Raw genomic sequence first — 21,871 nt, forward strand, 5'->3', positions numbered from 1 at the left:
CGTGGAGGAACACAAGACCTAGGTAGCCTTCTGAGATCCCACAACCGAAAAGTGCCACAATGAGAGGGTCAGTTGAAGTTGGGCATGGTGGAGTGAGAATCCTTGCCTGGAGCGGGAGGGGTGGCGGCAGGGTTTCCCAGGGCACTGCAGGTGCCCCGTCCCCTAGGACTGATCCAACCCCCACTTGTGCTAGGCCTCCAACCCAGGCCAGTTTGAGAGTGACAGCGACGTGCTGTGGCAGCGGGCGCAGGTGCCCGACACTGTCTTCCACCATGGCCGCGTGGGCATCAACACGGACCGACCCGACGAGGCGTTGGTCGTGCACGGCAATGTCAAGGTCATGGGCTCGCTCATGCACCCCTCCGACCTGCGGGCCAAGGAGCACGTGCAGGAGGTGGGGGCGGGGCTGTGGGCGAGGGGCGGGGCTGTGCGGCGGGGAGAGCAGAGTTTCCCGCGGGAGGGGCCGGGGGCAGGGCTGGGCCGCGAGGGGCTGATTGGTGTGTGGGTGGGGCTCGTGGAGGGGCGGGGCCAGATGGAAGGGCGGGGCTGCAGGGGAAGGAGATGGGGGAGGCCGGCTCTAGATTTCTGGAGCTCGACCCTGGTGCAAGGTCTCCCTTCCGCACTGCAGACCCTGGGTCCCCACCGTCTTGAGCTCCGGGGCCTACTTCGGACGGGCCCAGGAGGGGAGGGGTTCAGTCTCGGCCCCGGTTCCCGTGCAGGTGGACACCACGGAGCAGCTGAAGAGGATCTCACGCATGCGGCTGGTGCACTACAGATACAAGCCTGAGTTTGCAGCCACCGCAGGCATCGAGGCCACGGCACCAGAGACGGGTAGGGACCTGCTCCGTCGACGGGAGCTGGGGTCCCGGAACCAGCAGCCTCGGCCCGCAGTAACCCCGCCCCCTGTCCCTGTCCTCTGGCAACTCTGTCCCAGCCCGCTGGAAACCCCACTCCCAGGAACCCCTCTCCTTGACTCCTAGAACTCCTGCCTAGGAATCCTGCCCTCTAGAAGTCCCGCCCCTCAGCCCTGGGTGCCCGGGACACTAGAAGTCCGGGAATGGTGGTCCCGGCATCCTCTGCTCCTTAGGTGAATCCTGCCTCTATCCAGGCCCACTTTCCCTGGGAGCCTTACACCCAGGAATCCACCCTTCCCCCAGGCCAGGGAACCCCACAACCGGAGCCAGGGAGCAGCAGCCTTCAGAACACTGGTCCGTGGGAGCCCCCTGCTCCAGTGCTCCTTGGATCCCAAATCTCTAGCCCTCAGAATTTCGCCCTCTTCAAACTTGGGGGCGCAAGTTTGCATTGTAATTGGCGCTGTGGTGTTCTGTACCCCACCCTCCCCCACTCTCCAGGTGTCATCGCCCAGGAGGTGAAGGAGATCCTGCCTGAGGCCGTGAAGGACACTGGAGACGTGGTCTTTGCCAATGGGAAAACCATAGAGAACTTCTTGGTGGTGAACAAGGTCTGCAGGGTGGGGGGATGGAGAGAGCCCAAGGGCCGAGGGTGGACCAGCTGGGGCGTTATCTCCCACTTAGAGACTGGGGGCACTGAAGTGCAGAGGGGGCAGGCAGCCCAGTCTTCTCTCATGCTGCCTCCGGAGCCCCCTGCCCACCCCCCCACCCCGCCCCCGGGGAAAGGGGATGAGCGTTCAAGGGCCAGCTGGGGACTTGGCGACACGATGGTCGTGTGATCCACAGTAAGAGGAAGCTCCCTGGGGATCATTTTCCTCCCCTTTGAAAGGAGGCTAGAGATAGTCCACTGCCAAGACCTTCCCAGGTGGTTATTGAGAAGCTGAAACGCACAGCGGAGCGTGAGGGTGATGTTTGTAACTACCCGGCATGAGGCCGGGCATCAAGGAGCGTGTAGTACTATGTCTTGGCCTTGGCTGAGCAATAAGGAGCTGAAGCCTGAGATCACGTTCATCAGAGGGTGGGAGCCTCTGAGAGACGGGGTTCAGACGGCGAGGAGGGGTGGGAAGGGCTGGCCGGATGGCGGCGCAAAGGTGCAGAGGCGGGGGTGCCGTTTGGAGGCAGGCGCGGGGAGTTGGGGGCTGCCGAGGCCGACCTGGGCAGGGAGGCTTTGAGGACTTCCAGGCGGCCGTGGGTCCTGCTCCCTGTAGCCCAGGGTTCCCAGGGGCTGACCGTGCCGGCCGCCCGCGGCAGGAGCGCATCTTCATGGAGAACGTGGGTGCCGTGAAGGAGCTGTGCAAGCTGACGGACAACCTGGAGACGCGCATTGACGAGCTGGAGCGCTGGAGCCACAAGCTGGCCAAACTGCGGCGGCTGGACAGCCTCAAGTCCACTGGCAGCTCGGGTGCCTTCAGGTGGGGGCGGGGCCAAGCGGGGGCCAGACCCCTTTCCCAGAGGCACTTCTGACCCTGGCCCTCTTGCTGCAGCCATGCAGGGAGCCAGTTCAGCCGGGCGGGCAGCGTCCCCCACAAGAAGAGGCCCCCCAAGGTGGCCAGCAAGGTGAGGATGGGCGCGGATGGGAGGCGGGTGGGACCGGGGCCCTCCTCCTCCAGGCTCTCGGACTGCAAGCACTTCCCCTCGCTTCCCAGCTCTCTAGCCCTCTGGCCCCGTTTCTCCTTCGTCTCCCGCTGCCCCCCCTCCCCCGTAGGAACGAGCAGACCGTAGCACCCCCACGTCCAGCGGAGTCCACACTGAGTGAGACCATGGGCTCCCTCAGTCTGGGCCTCTTCTGCTTCTTCCCCTTTTACGCTCGGTCCTCAGTCGTCATCTGTGGTCCCAGACCAGGCCTGCATCAGCCAGCGCTTCCTGCAGGGAACCATCATTGCCCTGGTGGTGGTCATGGCCTTCAGGTGACTTGTCCCCCAGGCTCCAGGGGTGGCTGGCTGGGGAAGTTGAGCTGTCCCTTGGGCCCGGGCCCGGGGGGGGGAGAGGAAGACGTGGCCGGGAGAGGAGACCTCACGGAGGGATGGAGGGACAGGGGGACGTCTCAGGGAAGGAAGTGGGCTGCCTCCTTCGGTCTCGTGCCCCTGGGGCTGGGGAGACCCACTCGCAGGCACCGTTCACTGTCACTCGCGAGCCCCACCCCCGGAACCAAGGACCACAGACCCTGCCCTAGAGAGAGGGGCCGGGACAGTAGCTCCAGCTCTAACAGTGGCCCTTTTTCTGTGGCTCCCAGCGTGGTGTCCATGTCTACACTGTATGTGCTGAGCCTGCGCACCGAGGAGGACCTGGTGGAAACCGATGGGTATGTCCCTGGAGGCCTGGCTGCTGGCCAAGCCACCAGGACAGGTGGGGCTTTGGTGGGCAGCCCAGGGTCAGAGGAGCCGTGGAGGCTGTCTCCTCCAAAGGGGGTAGCGCTTCGGGCTCTCGGCCTGCAGGGGTGGCTGGGGAGGTCTCCCTGGAGGAGGGGCAGACGTTTCCCGGTCCCTACCGAAGCCAGTGTGTCTCGTGGGCCCGTTCAGTGCTCCTTTAGGTAGCTGGGCCTCTGAGAGTCAGAGGGCATCGAGGGGCCCAGGTTGGAATGGGCATGGGGGGAGGGGCGGGGGAAAGAGGGCCACCGTGGGACCTTGGGCTCTGTTTGCCCACTGTCACCTCAGCTCCTGGGCTATCTCTGACTGTTTCTTTTCTCTCTCCTCCCCTGCACCTATCCCCCCCTCCTGTTCCTCTCTGCTGCCCGTTAGCTCTTTTGCTGTGTCCACTTCCTGTCTTCTGGCCCTGCTCCGGCCCCAGCACCCTGGGGGGAGTGAGGCCAGGTGCCCATGGTACGTGTCTGGACCGAGCCCCCACCCTCCTGCCTCTGGCTCCTGCCACCCTTCTCCCTGCCTCCTTTCCACCATCCCTGTCCGCCTCCTCCTGTCCCTCCTGCTCCGCCAGAACCCCCAGGCCTCCCTGTTGAGGCTGTCCTCTGAGCTCAGCCCTCCCTTCCCCAGCAGGTCCAGCCAGAGCTTTGGGACCACTCAGCTCCGACAGTCGCCTGTGACCACCGGGCTGCCAGGCACACGGCCCTCTTTGCTGCTGGGTGTGTGCCTGTGGGGGGTCTGGAGGGTTGGGATGGGGGAGAGGTGGCCGCGTTCTGGGGCCGCGGGGGCGCGGGGCTCAGCTACCTGCTGCTCGCTCATACGGCCCCTGGCTTCCGCAGTTACCACCGGCCTGAGCAGCTCAGCCCCAGGTCCTGTCATCCCCACTTTGGACCTGTGCTCCAGCCGCCCTTGTCCAGTCATCTGCTGTTCCTCCTCCACCCCCAGCCCTACCCCTGCCCCTAGTCTTGGCTCCAGCTTTAACCCTGGCCATGGCCTCAGCCCCAGTCCCAGCCCCTCCACCAACCGCTCAGGTATGGCTGTCTTGGGTTCGGGTCGAGGGGGTGTTATGGGAGTCCAGAGAAAGACCCCAAAGACTCATTGGAGGGAGGGTGTCCGGGAGCCCAGAATGAGGCTCTGGAGGAAGACTGGTGGGTCTCCCTGAGGGGACCAAGAGACAGATGGGGGTCACCCACAGTCTGGTGAAGTCCTAGAGAAAGCTGGACAGGAGGTAGCCAGTTGCTGCCTGTGCCTTCTTCTCAGCCTACCCCTGGTTCTGTCCACAGGCCCCGGCCAGATGGCCCTCCTACCAGTCACCAACATCAGAGCCAAGTCCTGGGGCCTGTCGGCCAATGGTATTGGCCACTCCAAGCATCCAAAGAGCTCAGAGCCTCTGGCCAGCCCTGAAGTCCCCTTCCCTGGAGGGCAGGGCAAAGCCAAGAACAGCCCCAGCCTTGGTCTCCACGGCCGGGCCCGCAGAGGGCTTCCCCAGCCCGGCCTGAGCCCTGCTCGGCCCACTCGGGCCCAGGGCCAGCCAGGTACTTGCCCTACCTTGCCCCCCATCTTCTCAGCTCAGCCACCTGAACGCCTGGCGCGGGATTGCCAGCCCACAGACGCTTGCTGGGCATTACTAAGTAGCAGGAATGAGGCCAGGAGCCTTATGTAGCTCGCCTCATGTAATCCTTACATATTCCTGCAAGGAGGGGATCATCCCCGTAGTTCAGATGGGGAAACGGAGACAGGGTGTTCGGCCTGTCAGCGGCAGAGCTAGGATTCCATCTCCCCGACACCGGGGCCTGGCTCCTTCGCCCCCATGCCAGGGCAAGGAGGGTGCTGTGTAGGGTCTCCCCCCGCGCCCCCCCCAGCTTTCCAAATCTCAAGGCTTTGGTTGTCACCAAGCCAGAGAACCCTTGGCCGCACAGGTTTTCTGTCTGCCACTGACTCCTCCGACGCACCCTGCCGGCCGTCCTGGGGGCTGCAGAGGAGGCCAGGGGCCTTCCAGGCTTCCCAGGCGGCTCTGCTCTAGGCATTGGGCCTTCTCATTGGCTTTCACTTGATGGGTTTTGTGGCTTAGAGGGAAAAAAAAGCTTAGAAACTGTGACTTGCCGAGACTGAAGTTCAATTGTACAGGGGGGTGGGGGGCTGGGGGTGCTGAGGACACACGTGCCCGGCCCCGGATGGCTCAGAGACGTGAGAACACGGCAGCGTAGGGGCGGGCCGCAGCTCTGAGGGGACTTTGCAGGCAGCTTGGTGACTGGGGAGGGCACGTAATCCAGGCGGGGGTGGAGAGGTGATCAGGAGGCCTCCCCGGAGGAGGTGACATGGGAGCGGAGTCTCTGAAGGACTGCAGGAGTTTGCCCAGAAGAGACATGTGAGGGTCTCTTCCATCTTGTCTGTGTGTGGTGTCCGTGGGCCCATGTGCCTGCTGGGGCCCCTGGGTGCCTGGCTGTGCCTCACGGAGCTGAGCACATGTTCGGTGGCCCCAGCCTCCCCTCCCTCGGTGGGATGGTCAGGCAGGCAGCAGCTAGCCTGTAGGTGAGCTGAGATGACCTCACCCGCCCTCCGTGTCACGCTTCAGTCCTGCCCTCACCCAGCCAGTCAGCCAGTTGTGGCGGGTTCCTTCACAGAGGGCCACAGGCCCCCAGGAGTGTGGTGCTGGCAGGTGTCTCACAGTTGGCTCTGGAGGGAAAAAAAAAAAAAAAAAAGCCCCGATTTGTGGCGAATACTCCCACCACGGCTGATTTCAAGGTACCAACCTGATGCCTCTGAACTGAGTGTTGAAAAGCGTGTGCAGTCAGGAGCAGAGCACTGTGGGCGGACTCCTGTGCACCCCTCGGCACCCATCCCTGCCCCTGGTGTGCAGGTTCCTGTCAAGGAGGCGGGCCTCAGGCTCCCGGGAACTGGCTCTTCGTAGTGCTGCTGGGGCGGAGGGTGGTGTGACCCTGGCCAATGTGGGGGGGTCTGGAAAGAATGACCTGAAACTTATCTATACTAAGGTGTGTGTGACTGAACGCGAGTCTGGTGAGGAAGGGCTTGGCGGCTTCTCGCCCCTGTCACCCTCCTCCCTGCCCCAACAGCCTCTCTCCTTGCAGACCCAGTGCCCTCCCTGACCTCCATCCAGGTGCTGGAGAACTCAATGCCCATCACTTCCCAGTACTGCGCTCCAGAGGATGCCTGCAGGTGGGCCCGGCTGCCCCCCTCCCCTCACCCCAAGGACAGACTCCCTCAGGTGACGTGAGCCCAGGCAGTACAGATGCTCAGATGTCATCCCCCTTCCCCCACCCCAGAGGTGGCACAGTCCCTTTCCGTGAGCTCCAGGACAGACGGGGTGGGGGTGGGGGGGCGGGGAGTCCAGGCAGGGGGCCTCAGCAGGGTAGCCTTGGACTAAGCAGCAGCCACGTTTGCCCTCTCAGGCCTGGAAACTTCACCTACCGCATCCCTGTCAGCAGCGGCACCCCGCTGCACCTCAGCCTGACTCTGCAGATGAAGTGAGTGGAGGGACGTGGGGGTCCCCGGCAACCTGGGGAAGGGGTCTGAGGAGCGACGCCAACTTTATTGCTCGCTCTGCCCTTGATTGGCTGTGTGACCCTGGCAGTCTCCGGGTTTCAGCTTCTCATCTGTAAACCACACCGTGGTTGCACCGGGGTGTGAACGCCATGTGGGACGGTAGACGGCAAAGGGTTTGCGGCCGTCTCGGGCCTTGACCCGTGGGCATCGTTGTCAGGCCGCGTGCGGACTCGCGGCTTGTTTCAGCGGGGCAGGGGAGGTGGAGGGGAGGGCTGGTTGGGAGGGGGCCCCCAGGAGCCCCACCTCCCTGCTAACTGGGCCTTCCCCCAGCTCTTCGTCTCCCGTGTCTGTGGTGCTGTGCAGCCTGATGTCAAAGGAGCAGCCGTGTGAGGAGAGGGACTTTCCACAGAGCCTGCACACCTACCGGGACACCCAGGTAGGGGGCGACTGGGAAGCCGTGGGCCAGCCACACCCCAGAGCTTCCTCTCCCCGGGCACAGCCGCGCCCCCAAACAGGTGAAGGAGCCGGGGGCCAGAGCGAAGGCACCTCCACAAGGGACGCTTTAGGCCTCTGGGCCCTGGGGAGGGGGCACAGGTGCACTGGTCACGGCTGAGTGCCTCGTGGCCCTGCCCTTGCTCTGTCCCATCCCCGGCCCTGCCCTGACAGAGCCCCCTGGGAAGACAAAAGTCCCACCAGGGCTAACCTGGGATTGAACGCAACGGTGCGGGTGGGGAGGGTATTCTAGGAGTCCTTGGCAGGGAGAGCCAGCCTTGTCTGTGCTCGGGGTCAGAACAGCCACCCCGGAAAAGTCACGTTTAAGACGAGAACTGAAGGATGATTTGGGGTCAGCTGGAGAAAGAAGAGAGGACAGTGTCCCAGGAGTAGGACAGCACATGCTGAGGTCTGGAGGCCAGGGACTGGGTGGCCTTCTGGCAGAGCCGGACACGTGGCAAGGGCTAGGGGGCAGGAAACGGGAAGGAGCACGGGCAGTGGCTCACACTGGGCCCAGTGAGTTCACACTGGGCAGCGGCATGGTTCAAGCCACCATTTTGGAAGATCTCTCGGCGATTTCGTAGAGGCCTACCTCCTGCTCGGAGAACCAAATGGCTGAGACCCTTTCCTTGTTCAGCTCCTCACTGGCCATGTGACCCCCACGTAACCCAAAGTTGTGACTCTCAGCACGGGTTAAGGGGACTTCTCACCAATTTGTGGTTATTCAACAAGTATGTGTCGGGGCCCCTCTAGCCCAGGCCCTGTCCTGGGCTTAGCAGTGGGGAGGCAGGCGGGGTGGACCCAGGCCTTGCCTGGGAAGAACGCACCCTCTAGCTGAGGAGAAAAGATGTGCAGAAAGTAACGAGCGGAGGGGTGCGTGGGAGCCTCGAAACAGGCGCAGAGGAGAACGTGCCCGGAAGTAGAGGGAGAGCCCAGCCAGCCCCTCATCTTCAGATGTGGAGCTCAGGCCAGAATCCACATCCCTGGAGGCCAAGCCAGAGCCTCAGGGGGGAGATGGGCAAGCGGTCTGAAGCCAGGCCTCACGCTCCCTGGCGAAGGAGAGCAGACCAGACCCGTGTGTCAACCCCAGCTCTGCCACCCGGTGCCCTGTGATTTTAGGCTGGAACTCGGCTTCCTCATCTACCAGCAGCATCACCTTACTGGGTTGTAGTGAGGTTGGGGTTAATGAAATACTTTGTGCCTGGAGTGTAATGGGTGAGGGGAGGCAGGGACCGGGGGATGGCGGCTGTGGGCTTGTGGGTACCTGGCACAGAGTGTGCATAGAGGGGGGCTGCCATCACTCCCCAAAGCAGAGCGTGCTCCCTCCCTGCTCTCTTCTCAGTGCTCATTTTACCCTTTGGGAGACTTGCCCTGGAGCCCCGGTGAGGGCTGCTGGTCGGGATAGGGGCAGGGGGCTGTGTTCACCCTTCTCTCTCCCCTCTCTCCAGGGCACGTCCCACCAGTGGCCAGTGACCATCCTGTCTTTCCGAGAATTCACCTACCACTTCCGGGTGGCACTGCTGGTGAGCCCAGGCACCCACCTGCCCCCAGAGGTCCAGGCGCCTGTAGCTCAGCGTGGGGCTCGGGGAAGGGAGGCGGGGGTTCACGGAGCGCATGGCAGGACGTGGGGCACAGGGGCAGGTGATGTCGGCACCGGGGGCGGGGTGCTTCCTGCCCTGCACCCCCAGAGCCACCTCACCTGTGCCCGCTCCCCTCCCACCCAGGGTCAGGCCAACTGTAGCGTGGAGGCCCCGGTCCTGCCGGCCACAGACTACTATTTCCACTTCTACCGCCTGTGTGACTGAGCTGCCCTCCCCAAGGCAGCACCACACCACGGCCCGGGTCCCCGGGCGCCCCTTCCACACTGGACGCGGTGGTGTTACACTGGAGCCGCTGCCCGCCAGCTCTCTGCTCACTGGCACCCCCTTGGAGAGACTGAACCGGGCCTGGCCCTCCCCACGACTGGTGAAACTGGAAGTCCTCACACTGGAGTTGCTGTCCCTGCCGGTCGCCCCTCACACATCGCGGAGGGAGCCAGAGGGACCTCCTGGGGCCAGGCCGGGACCAGTTCCTATCTGTCCAGTTATGGTGGTTGGAGGGCCGGCCTCAGGTACCCTGGCGGCAAGGGTAAGCCTGTGACTGTCCAGAGCCTACCTCCCACCCTCCCCTTTTGAGACTGGGAGCCCCCCCTCTTTTGGAGAGGGGACCTGCTGACCTTGCTATCAGCTGGGGACTTGGACGGAGCCCTAAAAGACTCGGCTGGATCCAGGAGTCGGTGGAGAGTATGCAGCCATCACCCTCACAGCTGCTCCCTGCGGGGCGGCGAGGTGGTGGACTTTTCGGGGTTTGACTGTTACGCTGGACTTGGGACTTTTAAGCTTTAAGTGTGGCCCAGGAGGTCTCTTCTCCCTGGGAACACGGGCTCCCGAGAGCTCCCAGGGCAGCTGGAGCCAGCCCTGGATGGGTTGGAAAGACTGACCATGTGCCTTATGTACATTTCGTGCCCAGCTGAACCAGTGAGGGAGGTGGGGCGGTGGGCGAGGTAAGCCCCGGACCCTTGAACCTGGAGTATCCTGAAGTTCCCTGTGAGCCCCCCCCCACAAGACGGTGTCGGGGCCCCATGGCCTGGGTTCCTGGGAGTTTCCAGAGCTTTGCAGCAGTATCCGGGACCCATCATTCTCTCTGAGCAGGGGAGCAGGAATCCATGCCAGGCAGCAGGCTGGTCTTGGCTGGTGTGTGGATGCAGAGTTGTTGCTGTTATTAACGAAATAATTACTAAAATGCACTTAAGCCAGAGCGGGGATGGAGGTTAGAGATGGTAAAGCCTGGAGAAGTGCAGAGCCCTGGGGGAGGGGGGGGGACAGGGGGACACTTGCAGAGACGGGGGCCTGGCTCTGATCCATCCCAGGGAGGCTTGAGACATCCAGCTCACTCCCGACCACCAAGACTCTGGCTTCCCCCTTCACTCTTGTCTCCTGGTCACCTGGTCTCCCCAGATCAAGGGCTCCCATGTTGGGTTCGGAGAGCTGAGCTGGAGCGACCCAGGCTCGGCAGCAGGCCCCGTCTCCACTCACTCCTCCCAGAGATGGAGCAGTGGGCTCGTGTTAGGAAGAAGTCTTATCTCAAGTGCCAATGTTAAGTTAACCTTTCTTAGTGGGTGCCTGGAGCACTGAGGCCACATCCAGGCTCACAGAAGAATGTGGAAATCACTGAGCCACGTCCGCATGGGCCTGGGAATTGCGGTCCCTGCCCTGTGGTATCCTGCCACCTCTTTGGGAACCAGGCCTCACCCCTCTCCGAAGTCTCATTCTCGACTTTGAATGGGAGGCCTTCCTATGGGGAGCTGGGTCTTGAAGCCTGGGAACTGTGGGCCCCCTTCCGGCATGGGTCACAAAGCACTTACCCTTAGGGGAGTTGGGGGATGGCAGGGATACCTCGCCTCCCAGCCCCTTCCCCAGCGTGGCTCCACTCCTTCATTCTGACATAGGAATCCCACGGTTCCCCACACCATGCAGGGGGCCAGGCCTTCCTTAGGACTACTCTGTTCTCCCTCCCCCAGAGTGGGGGAAACCCTCCCGAAATGCCTTAAAAACTGCTGAGCCCCACCCTTTGTAATAGGATTCTGGCGCTTCCTCAGTGAGGGTGCCTGGCCTTGGACTGTGGCCCCTCAGTCCTGAACTGGAAAGTGACCCTCCACTGCCCCCTGGAGCCCTTCTGGACACAGCATTGCCCCAATCTGGTTAGCAGCTGGCTGTTTCCATGCCTGAGGAGGGGTCCTCAGTGCGAGGATTGGGAAGCTGGGGCTCCAAGCTGCTTGAGAGGGGGTCAGCCTTGGACCAAAGTCGCCTTAAGCCCAGTAAGGTACATGGGCTTCGGGGAAGGGGAGCAGGTCACCTGCTGGAGGCTGACAGCTGCCCGGCTGGCACTGGTAAATGGGTGTCTTGGTTCCATTCCCTACATGGGGTCCAGCAGCTGCCCCTCCCCTCCGGCATTTATTCCCATAGTCGCGGGGCTAATCTCCCCGGAGCTTCAAGCTGTACATAGGGCCTCTCAACGCACAAGTCCCTCTGCCCACGTTATACCCGCCCCCATAAAAGCCCGCGTGTGCATAGAGCGCCCCTCCCTCCCAGTTAACTCCCAGTTCCTGTCCCTGAGTGCTGACTCATATTTATCACGTACCAACTCTGACTCTGGAGTGGGCACAGGGAGGCAGCCCTGGGCCTGCTTGCTTCCTGTCCCCGTCCTTTTCTTCTGAAGTAAATATACGTATATAAATAAATGTATAAATATGGCTTTGTATCTGACCTTGCTTCCCCATCTCTTCTTGAGACTGTTCTGGTAGGAGGCGGGAGTTGCCTGTGGGGCAAAGACTGACTGGAATCTCTTGAGGTTCCTGAGCCACGTGGATGCGTTGCACCCCAACATCCTTCTCAACTTCACGCCAGGCTTGGGAACAGGACTCCGCAGCCGCCTTCCCTAGCCACTCCCCCCCAGACCCACGGCTGCCCTACCTGGGTTAAAGTGGCCCCCTTCCCCAAGGAAAACCTCCCCTTTGGGGACAAGCTGAGCCTTGTGAAGGTCCCCAACCCACAGAAGGGAGAGTACATTCAGAGGATGGGACGGGTCCAGGGCAGACGTGACTGGTGTGGGTTCCCAGAGAAGTCTGCTGTAAAAACAACAGAGGAGAGAGCTGGTCCCTCCCTGTCCACGAAGCCTTCCGTTACAAGGACAGCCTCCCCTCCCTCACCCTCCTCGCCCCTCACAGTAGAAAGCAGGGCTTCCCGGCAGCAGGGAGCATCTGAAAGGCAGGAGAGAAATGGGAAGGGGTGGGACCAGGGAAGTCAGGTAGTCCCAGCACCACCCCACCGCTGCGAAATGGGCGGTCAGACGAGACGGTCACACATCTGCCTTTATTGTGAGCAGGTGGGGGACACTTGTGGCAACGGTAAAAAAATTAATTTACAAAAGCAGGGGTTCAGTGACGCCGCCGGGCTGGAACCTGAAAGAGGAGAGGGGTATCAAAATGAGACCAATGACCCTTCCTTCCGCCTGCTTTTCTCACTGACGCCTGTGCCCCTGGGGCAAGGGCTGGCGGGCACACGACTCTGAAGCGGAGCTACCAAAGCTGACTCTCAGGGACCTGTTTAGTGGATTATCTGCAGCCAGGGTCTCTGGGTTTGCTTCATCACTTTAGTCAAGGTTTCTTTTAATGACTGAAAACATTCAAACTTACCACAGTGGCACTCCCTGCAGCAAACTGGGAGCCCCAGGTTCTGACCCCCCTTCTAGCCTCTTCCCGAGCAGCCAAGTCAATGGCGTGTGATGTGTAAGAACCCAAATGTCATCACGTGGGAAGCCTGCTCCCACAGCCCTATGAAGTACACCCCGAAGCCAGATCAAGGCCTTGGGCAGTGTGCAGAGCTCAGCATGACAACGTAGGTCAGAGATCCCTGTTAGGGACAGGGAAAGAGGCACACGCGTCCGGCGTCCCTATCCACTCTGCCGAGTCTGTCTCCATGAACCAAAGTGTTGCACAGGCCTGAGGACTGCACTGACGTGGATGTGGGAAGCCTCTCTAATGCCCGCCCTGTCGCAGCACTTACCCTTGGGAGCTCACACGTAGATGCCGACCCAGAGCAGCAGGAAGAGAACTCCAAAGCCCATGAAAAGCGAGGCCACCAAGGAGATGAGGAGCTCTTTGTAGATATCCCGAGTGTACTTGGTGGAGGTCACCTCATAGCTGGCAGGGTGATTAAGGAGAAGCAGAGGGATGGGGCTGCGTAGGACAGGAAGCCCGGCCAGTGCAGCTCTGGGAAAAAGGTACGGGGTGAGGGCTTTCTAGGAGGCTTGCCGGGCTCAGCGCAGCCAGGAAGAGAGGCCCAAGAGATGATCTGGACTCTGTTGCTTCCTACCAGCCCTCAACCACCTGTGAAGAAAATCAGGCCCAGAGAGGTTAGGTCACCTGCCCCGGGTCACACAGCCAGTGAACTGAGGAACTGGCATTAGCCCTCGGATCTCTTGCCACCTGAGCACGCCCCTCCTTTAGCACTCTGCCAACTTCAGATCCCCTATCCCCAACCTGCAGTCCAGCCAGGCCTTCTGTCCACTGTCCCGGAAATCTGAAGAACTGAGCTCACCTAAACTTGGGAAGTAAGGCCACAGCCCGACCCTACACATCAACAGCTGTCCTTCGACCTCCTTACCTTCCCCCTAGCCCCACACCAGAACAAAACTGGCAGGGTGCACGTACCCAGCATGGTTTCTCCCTTAGTTTCCCACACCACTAACTCTGGCCCACTGGCTGCTCAGTGAAAAGGATACACGAAGAACCAGGCGGTAAAGAACATGCCAATGGCCAACAGCACCACGGTCAGATGGGGGAAGACAGCTGGGTTCACTGGGCTGGTGTATCTGCTCATGGCCTCGAGCTCCTAGGGGAGGGCAGGAGATCAGAGCTATCAAAGAATCCCAGGACTTCAACGTGAGGGGGAGTGTGAGGTCATCCACCAATGGGCCTCATCCTCCAATGACTGTTAAAGGTCTGTCTCAGCCTGGGAAATATGGAAATCCTTCAGAACCAACATCAAGTGATTCCATTTGGAAATGACGATTCCATCTTAAACTTAGGTGACACTCTGTCTTTTCACTATGAGACAAGAAGGGCAGCTGAGAGTCAGAGGCTGACACTGACGATGATTGACTAGCTATAGATCAGTGGTCCCTAACATCTTCTGAGGCCAGTGAGGACTATTAAAAAAAAAAAATGGTTAAAGGTATGGACTCTGCCTGGAAAAAAACCACATGCAAGAAATAGTCTACCTATAATTTTAGGAGATTTATGGACCCGTGTCTATAGACACCAAGCTCAGAATCCCTGCTGTAATTCAGAGCCTGGACCAGTACCCAGATCTCAACTTCTACTTCTGTATTCTTCCCACTACACTATTACGGAATCTCAGGATCTAACACCAAAGACATCCATTAATAAACTGGCTCTACTGAATGAGTCTCTGTAAAGTAGTTATAGTAACAACCCTCACAGGGTTGATGTATGACTGAAGAAGGGTGACGAACGTCCAAGTATCTAGCTCACTTCCTGGCACAAAGTAGTTGCTCAATAGGTGTTTGTTTCCCTCCCAAGGTTACAGGGAAAATTATGAGATAATGCTTGTGAAGGAGGGCTGTAAACGTAAAGTTCTGTACAAATGTTAACTTCCATTGTCACTCACCAGCCAACGCTCCTAAAACCCAGAACATAACAACTCTAGAGAAATAAATTGACCCCATTGTTCTAAGAGACACTGGAATTCAATTCAGTAAACATTTATGCCCACACCCCCCAAAATGATAAAGACAATCGCTGCCATTTATTGAGCCTCCGATCGCAGGCCCTGTGTTCGGCACTGGGAATACAAAGATGAATAGCCATCATCCCAGAGCTAGCTGCACGTCAGATGGTGGTCACTAGGAGGCGTGGCAGATAACAAAGAAGTCCGTGACATGTGGCAAGAGGTTTGTACGCGGGTTGTGGGAGCTCCCAGCAGAGAGCGGCCAAGTGCCTGAGAGAGTTGGAAGTGCTTCACCAAGAAGGGGACATCTGCCCTGGGCCTTGCAGAATGAGTATGAGTTCTCCGGGAGGAAGAACTTTCCAAACAGAGATCAAATAGAGATAACGGCTTAATCACAGGTAACAGATAAAAGTTCGAGGTGTTAAAAATGCGCCGCACAAGCCTCACCCTTAAAAATCGCGGGATCAAAACCTCAGCCTAACTAAGAGTCCGTAGCAAGGGGCTTCCTTCCCTTCCCGCCCCTCGGCCCAAGTCGGATATAGGAGCCGCCGGCTGTCTGGGTCTCAGGAGTCTGAGACCTCCGCGAGAGAAACGGGGTGTGGGACGGGCCCCGAGGGGTCCTCATCACAGCCCTGTCCGGGACGCCCCTCAACCCTCTCACCATCTTGCCAGGTACAGGGTAATCCACCGCTCCGCCACAGGAATAACACGTCGGCAGGAGCAGGCGCCTTGTGCAGCCGGAAAAGGAAGTGCGTCCGCTCGCGTGGCATTGTGGGATTTGTAGTCCTGTGGTTTCGGAGGTAGGGGGCGCTGGGGCCTGTGGGGCCCCGATGTGGAGTTGGGGCGAGCGATGGAGAAGGGTAGGACAGAGCCGCTGGGAGGGTTCGTTCCCCCACGGGGGTGGGGGGGGGACTGTTTGCCACAAGGGAAGCTGGCCGAGGGCGTCCGGGCCTGCACTACACTTCCCAGGAGGCCGTGCGCGGCGGCGGGTCACGTGACGGGAGCGCGGGCTTTGGAAGGCGGCTGAGCGGGAGGGCGTCCGCGGCCGCGCTGAGCAGGTTTGCGGGGCTGAGCACCGTCGTGGGCGACCCCGGACCAAGCGCTAGCTGTCGAGGCCTCGCGCTCCAAGGGCCAGGTGAGACCCCATGGGAAGCGCTTCCGAGGGCGGCGGGGTCCGCCTGGCGCTGGGTGCTGTAGGGGACCGTCTGCCGCGCGCGGGGCGGAGGCCGGAGCGCCGGCCTGCCACCTTCCCGCTGTGCTACTTGGGCCGGTCGCCGAAGCCCCGAGCCTCTTGCTTCGTTTGTGGAAGGAGGGAAACAGCCTCCACTTTATGGGCCCGTTGTGTATTTCGACCGAGATCCTGGCTGAGAAACATTTTGTAAACTTCACTTGTTGAGACTCCTTTCCCACCTCCCTGCGTCGGGGGCCGTGGGAGGCTAAGCCAGCAGGCACTGTCCCCTCCGTACCCGTTCTGGCAAAGCAGCCGGCCTGAGGCCGGACCCCGAGGATTGAACGGCTTCTGTGGGGGGAACGATCCCGAGCGCCCACTGTATGCCAGGGGCTAGAGGAGGGCGCGGCTGAGCAGCAGTGAGAAAGGGCCGGCCTTCTCCCAAACTTTGTGTTGGCTCCCAGACTGTGACGGTAGGTTGGGAAGCCGCTCATGGAAGATCTTGCCGCCAGGTTGAGGTGTTTGGACTTCAGCACGGAAGGGGGCATGCGACAGGGTCTTTTATGCTTTGGAAAGAACCTTTGAAAAGTGGGAATAGCTAAAAGGTCTCGTATATGTCTTCGGGTGGCGGACACATACCACCAGTGAGCACGCAGCGACTTTAAATGACACCCCTAAATCCTTTTTAATAGTTATACAATTAACATTAAAATTTAACTACTGTGACACAGACATTATTGCTTAAGATGAGTTCTCGTTTTCAACTTGGTTTTTAAGACAATGGGGTCCATTTAAAGAAAATACTAAGTGAATGCAAGTACAGGTTTTGAGTGTGTGTGTTTTTTTTTTAATTAAAAAAATTTTTTTTAAATGTTTTTATTTATTTTTGACACAGAGAGAGAGCCTGAGCAGGGGAGGGGCAGAGAGAGAGGGAGACACAGAATCCGAAGCAGGCTCCAAGCTCTGAGCTGTCAGCGCAGAGCCCGACGCGGGGCTTGAACTCACGGACTGTGAGATCATGACCTGAGCCGAAGTCGGATGCTTAACCGACTGCGCCACCCAGGTGCCCCTTTTGAAAAAATTTTTTGATGTCTCTTTATTTTGAGAGAGAGAAAGACACAGCGTGAGTCGGGGAGGGGCAGAGAGAGAGAGGAACCCAGGCAGGCCCCACGCTGTCAGCACAGAGACTGATGTGGGGCTCGAACTCACAAAACCATGAGATCATGACCTGAGCCAGGATCCAGGAGTCGGACGCTTAACCGACTGAGCCACCCAGGCGCCCCCAAATACAGGTTTTAGATGGAAGTGGCAAAAAATTGTGAGGGGAGCGGAATTTGGATCTGATCGAAGTTCAGGAAACACTGCCCTGGGAACTATTTTATTTGTCAAGGGGCCTGAAACACAGGAGTGTATTACTGGACTGAGGGACTACAGCTTGCCAGGCTCCTAGATCAGGACCTGGGGTCAGGTGGGAGCCATGGAGTTCACATCTTGGACTTCGTGGTGGAGAGAAAATATAAAGGGAAAGACTTAAAACTCCTAGCAATGTCATGGTAGAAATAGAAACCAGTAGCAGGGCCGAGGGGATACTGAAGGGACACTCGGAGCAGCATGTGAGAAAGCCACATAACCTCCCTTCAGATATGTTGTGGGTTTTTTTGCCGGTCCTTCTTCAGGGCTGCTCTATCAGTCAGGGTCCTCCAGAGAAACGGTAGGATCTAGGGTACAGACATACATAAAGAGATTTATTGGAAGGAATTGGCTCAAGTGATTGTGGAGGTTGACCAGTTTGAAAATTAGAGGGCTGGCCCGCAGGCTAGAAACTCATGCAGGGGTTGAACCTGCAGACTTCAGGCAGAATTTCTCTGGAAACCTCCGTTTTTGCTCCCAAGGCCTTTCAGTTGACTCAGTCCCCCCCCCCCCCCGACCATATTCTGCAGGATAATCTCTGTTTAAAGTCATCTGAATATTGGGGTGCCTGGGTGGCTCAGTTAAGCGCCTGACTTTGGCTCAGGTCATGATCTCGTGGTTTGTGGGTTCAAGCCCTGCATCGGGCTCTGTGCTGACAGCTCAGAGCCGGGAGCCCGCTTCGGATTCTGTGTCTCCCTCTCTCTCTGCCCCTCTCCCGCTCACGCTCTGTCTCTCTCTGTCTCAAAAATAAAATAAGCATCCAAAAAAAAAATTTTTTTTTTAACTAAATAAATAAAGTCACCCGAATACAGATGTTACGAGATACCTTCCCAGCAGCGCCTGGATTAATGTTTGAGTAAATACCTGGGTACTATAGCCTAGCCACTGTTGACACAGGAAACTACCCATCACAGCTGCTAAGAGGAGGGGACCCAGAAGGACGAGTTGGGGATGGTCAATGACTGGCATAAAGGTACAGAGGAGGGTGGACACTCGTGTTTATTTTACCACCGTACACATTCAGCCTTGTGTCATGGCTGCCTCTGTCCCTGCCTTATCTCGTCATCCTCTGGTAGCCAGTCTTTGCCTGTCCTTCAGGTCCTGTCTTTATGATCCATGGATGCCTCGGGCTGGGCCAGGCACTCTCCTCTGGACTTGCAGGGACCTTGACGCAGGTGTCAGCGGTAGCCCTCCTTGCGTGCTAGCCCTGTTGCTGCCTTATCCACGAAACCTTGAGTCCCCGGACATCAGAAGTGCCTTCATCCTCCTAACACCCAGGTTTCCTCCTGAAACGCAGGAAGCCTTAGTAGTCATGGAGTGGGCTCCCCTGCTCGACTGTGAGGTTTTTGAGAATGCTGACCTTGTCCTGTGCCATCTTTTCATCTTCTGTGGTCCCGAAGCGGTGTCCTCTTCTTGCGCTAAATTTGTACAGTCGGAGGCATGGGAGTCGGTGAGAGGGCACCAGTTCTAACCCCTGATCCTTTGCCTCCCTGAAATTCCTCCTGTTCTTACTTTAGTCCTTTTTTGTTTGTTCGTTTTTGGTTCTAGCCGTCCCTCCTCTGTGTTGCTATGGGCATTCAAGGCCTGGCCAAACTGATTGCAGACGTGGCCCCCGGTGCCATCCGGGAGAATGACATCAAGAGCTACTTCGGCCGCAAGGTGGCCATCGATGCCTCCATGAGCATTTATCAGTTCCTGATCGCCGTCCGCCAGGGCGGGGATGTGCTGCAGAACGAGGAGGGGGAGACCACCAGCCACCTGATGGGCATGTTCTACCGCACCATCCGCATGATGGAGAACGGCATCAAACCCGTGTATGTCTTCGACGGCAAGCCGCCACAGCTCAAGTCCGGCGAGCTGGCCAAGCGCAGCGAGCGGCGGGCCGAGGCGGAGAAGCAGCTACAGCAGGCTCAGGCCGCCGGGGCCGGGGAGGAGGTGGAGAAGTTTACCAAGCGGCTGGTGAAGGTCACCAAGCAGCACAACGACGAGTGCAAGCATCTGCTGAGCCTCATGGGCATCCCGTACCTGGACGCGCCCAGCGAGGCCGAGGCCAGCTGTGCCGCCCTCGTGAAGGCGGGCAAAGTCTATGCCGCGGCCACGGAGGACATGGACTGCCTGACCTTTGGCAGCCCTGTGCTCATGCGGCACCTGACGGCCAGCGAGGCCAAGAAGCTGCCCATCCAGGAGTTCCACCTGAGCCGGGTCCTGCAGGAGCTGGGCCTGAACCAGGAGCAGTTCGTAGACCTGTGCATCCTGCTGGGCAGTGACTACTGTGAGAGCATCCGGGGCATTGGGCCCAAGCGGGCCGTGGACCTCATCCAGAAGCACAAGAGCATCGAGGAGATCGTGCGTCGGCTCGACCCCAGCAAGTACTCCGTGCCAGAAAATTGGCTCCACAAGGAGGCCCAGCAGCTCTTCCTGGAGCCCGAGGTGCTTGACCCAGAGTCTGTGGAGCTGAAGTGGAGCGAGCCGAATGAGGAAGAGCTCGTCAAGTTCATGTGTGGTGAAAAGCAGTTCTCAGAGGAGCGGATCCGCAGTGGGGTCAGGCGGCTGAGCAAGAGCCGCCAGGGCAGCACCCAGGGCCGCCTGGATGATTTCTTCAAGGTGACTGGCTCGCTCTCCTCAGCTAAGCGCAAGGAGCCAGAGCCCAAGGGGTCTGCTAAGAAGAAGGCAAAGACCGGGGCAGGAGGGAAGTTCAAACGGGGAAAATAAAGGAGTTTCCCCTCTTGCCTCCCCGGCCCCAGAACACCTGCCTTGATGTGCCCTCAAACGCTAGCACGAGAGAGAGCTCTGTGGGGGCAGGGAGGGGCTCGCATTGCTTCTCTAGCTCTGCCCGTCTCAGTAGTGCTTTCCCTTTTGTACTTGATCTGGTGGCAGGAAGGCCACAGAGGTATCTTGTTTTCTTCTTGTTTTAGCTCAGGAAAGTATGTCAGGCTCCAAACACCTCTCAGGCAATTTAACGGACACTGAGTCTATTGTTAAATGAAAGGGATAGCAACAGGTCTTGAAGAAGGAGGGGGGGATAAATGGTAGAGATGGAAGACTGTATAAAAATGATTTCCTGACTGGCCCAACTGGTGGCTGATGGGAAGGGGTGGTGGAACCCAGCTGTATTTTTCTCTGGCTCAGCCTTGACCGGCCCTGTAGGACAGCCATCAGGAAGACGGGGAGAGCTCCTGAGACATGAGACAGGCGGACAGCTGGAGTCCCTGGAGTTGGCCACAAGGGTCCGACCACTGGCTGTGTGTCCTGGGGTGCGCAGAAACTTGAACTTGCTATGTAACTTGAGTCTTCACAGTGGCATATCTTATTTCGAGGCATAAGATGGGCCAAATTCTAATGGCTTCTCTGAGGCAGCCAACGGAATTGAGACTTGGGGATGAGATGCTATTTTCACGTGCTGGTTTTGTTTTAAACGTGTGAAAAAAGAGTCAATAAAATTAGAAAAGTAGCCAGAATGTCGTGTTCTTTGAGAACATTTGAAAACACCTTGAGGGGCACCTGGTGGCTCAGTCAGTTGAGCATCCGACTTCGGCTCAGGTTATGATCTCGCATCTTGTGGGTTCGAGCCCTGTGTCCTCTCTGCTGACAGCTCAGAGCCTGGTTCAGATTCTGTGTCTATCTCTCTGCCCCACCCCCACCTACACACTGTCTCTCTCTCTCCCTCTCTCTCTCTCTCTCTCATATAAATAAACATTAAAAAAAAAAAAAAACCCAAACATCGTAAGTGCCCGCAGGCTTCAGGAAGTAGGTAAGGTTCTTTTCACTCCCAAGAGAACACACAGTAGACGTATCCTTGTTACAAGAGGTTTGAGAGTGGCCACAAGATGGCGCCACGCTCCACAGAATGACCAAAGTGGCCTTGGCAGTACATCAGCCATTTGTAGGTGGATGCTTAGTTTAACTTGCTGGGAAACAAGTTTTAATAAATCGAATGGGTTCCTAGTTTTCCACCTGCTGTGTGGGATAAAGGAGCTTCTCGGAGAAAGCCTCACAATTTAGATCAACTGCTTCACGGCGTCCGAGCATTTATTCTACCGGTTTATAAATTGTTCAAAACCGCACTTCAAAAGTCACTTTCTCGCTCCTCTTGTGACATCAAATTCAGGTGGCTGTTTCCCATAAAGATGGAATGTTTGAAAAGTTATAATCCTGATAAAACTTGGCAAGGCGCTGTCCTGTTTGAGTTTCTCCTTTTTTAGCATTCCTATCACTGCTGTTTAAAGTTACCAGGGACACTTAAGCAGCCGGAAATCTAAGCTGCCTGTGTTCCAACAGATTAAGCGGGTAGAAGACTAGAGGCTGGTGGTTTTCAAAATTTCTCATGGAGCAACCTGTTTTTCAAATGAAATCTTACATGGAATCTCAGGATATGAGCTCCAGTTGAAGCAGGAGCGGGATATAGTCTCCCCAGCAGTGCTGCTCCCATGACGATGGGACCCTGAAGACCACTGGTATAGACGGAAGGTTCTACTCCGAGGGCAGGGATCGTAGTTTTGTTCACTGCTGTCTCCAGCGGTTGAAACGGATTTTCTCCGATTGGCCCACGCCACACAAGTAACAAGAGCCCCAAGGAATTTGACGGCTAAGCCCGTGGTTCTGGTGATGGGGCCCAGAGGCGGAAAGACTTCCTACGGAGCAATCACCTGATCACCTCGGTGCAGTAGTTAAGGGCTTGTATCCTGTGGCAGTCAAAACATGCAGAGTGGTTTTTCCTCTTGTGTTTTCAGTTCCAGTTGT

The 21,871-nt window shown here is 58.3% G+C and overlaps 3 protein-coding genes across 3 annotated transcripts in view; 2 read left to right on the forward strand and 1 right to left on the reverse strand.

Annotated features, from left to right (window-relative positions):
* The window catches only part of MYRF (myelin regulatory factor), a 28,347-nt gene extending 19,278 nt beyond the window's left edge, over nucleotides 1-9,069 (forward strand). The window contains exons 12-26 of the mRNA XM_047072524.1: nucleotides 194-394; nucleotides 720-831; nucleotides 1,353-1,462; nucleotides 2,163-2,323; nucleotides 2,396-2,468; nucleotides 2,730-2,818; nucleotides 3,145-3,213; nucleotides 3,899-3,987; nucleotides 4,108-4,299; nucleotides 4,552-4,803; nucleotides 6,358-6,445; nucleotides 6,679-6,753; nucleotides 7,103-7,208; nucleotides 8,713-8,787; nucleotides 8,989-9,069. Of these exons, the coding sequence (XP_046928480.1) occupies nucleotides 194-394; nucleotides 720-831; nucleotides 1,353-1,462; nucleotides 2,163-2,323; nucleotides 2,396-2,468; nucleotides 2,730-2,818; nucleotides 3,145-3,213; nucleotides 3,899-3,987; nucleotides 4,108-4,299; nucleotides 4,552-4,803; nucleotides 6,358-6,445; nucleotides 6,679-6,753; nucleotides 7,103-7,208; nucleotides 8,713-8,787; nucleotides 8,989-9,069 (1,773 nt within the window). The remainder of the gene's footprint in view (nucleotides 1-193; nucleotides 395-719; nucleotides 832-1,352; nucleotides 1,463-2,162; nucleotides 2,324-2,395; nucleotides 2,469-2,729; nucleotides 2,819-3,144; nucleotides 3,214-3,898; nucleotides 3,988-4,107; nucleotides 4,300-4,551; nucleotides 4,804-6,357; nucleotides 6,446-6,678; nucleotides 6,754-7,102; nucleotides 7,209-8,712; nucleotides 8,788-8,988) is intronic.
* Nucleotides 9,070-12,155: 3,086 nt separating this feature from the next.
* TMEM258 (transmembrane protein 258) lies at nucleotides 12,156-15,284 on the reverse strand. The gene is made up of 4 exons (XM_047070859.1): nucleotides 15,215-15,284; nucleotides 13,586-13,695; nucleotides 12,868-13,004; nucleotides 12,156-12,263 (listed from the first exon to the last, which is right to left on the reverse strand). The coding sequence occupies exons 1-3, from the start codon at nucleotides 15,215-15,217 to the stop codon at nucleotides 12,878-12,880; spliced, it is 240 nt and encodes a 79-aa protein (XP_046926815.1). The 5' UTR covers nucleotides 15,218-15,284; the 3' UTR covers nucleotides 12,156-12,263; nucleotides 12,868-12,877.
* A 307-nt stretch (nucleotides 15,285-15,591) lies between these two features.
* Nucleotides 15,592-20,582, forward strand: FEN1 (flap structure-specific endonuclease 1). The gene is made up of 2 exons (XM_047070882.1): nucleotides 15,592-15,688; nucleotides 18,680-20,582. The coding sequence occupies exon 2, from the start codon at nucleotides 18,701-18,703 to the stop codon at nucleotides 19,841-19,843; it is 1,143 nt and encodes a 380-aa protein (XP_046926838.1). The 5' UTR covers nucleotides 15,592-15,688; nucleotides 18,680-18,700; the 3' UTR covers nucleotides 19,844-20,582.
* The last annotated feature ends 1,289 nt before the right edge of the window (nucleotides 20,583-21,871 follow it).

The sequence above is a fragment of the Lynx rufus genome, unplaced genomic scaffold (genome assembly GCF_022079265.1).
Source record: "Lynx rufus isolate CCGP_SWC_20201006 ecotype Redwood Valley unplaced genomic scaffold, mLynRuf1.p SCAF_9, whole genome shotgun sequence".
NCBI lineage: Eukaryota > Metazoa > Chordata > Mammalia > Carnivora > Felidae > Lynx > Lynx rufus.

Excerpts from the sequence above, each read along its gene's own strand:
- FEN1 (XM_047070882.1), top strand. The coding sequence starts at position 18,701 with ATGGGCATTCAAGGCCTGGCCAAACTGATTGCAGACGTGGCCCCCGGT.
- TMEM258 (XM_047070859.1), bottom strand. Across the intron at positions 13,005-13,585 it reads TTTACCGCCTGGTTCTTCGT|CTATGAGGTGACCTCCACCA; the intron begins GTATCCTTTTCA and ends TCACCCTGCCAG.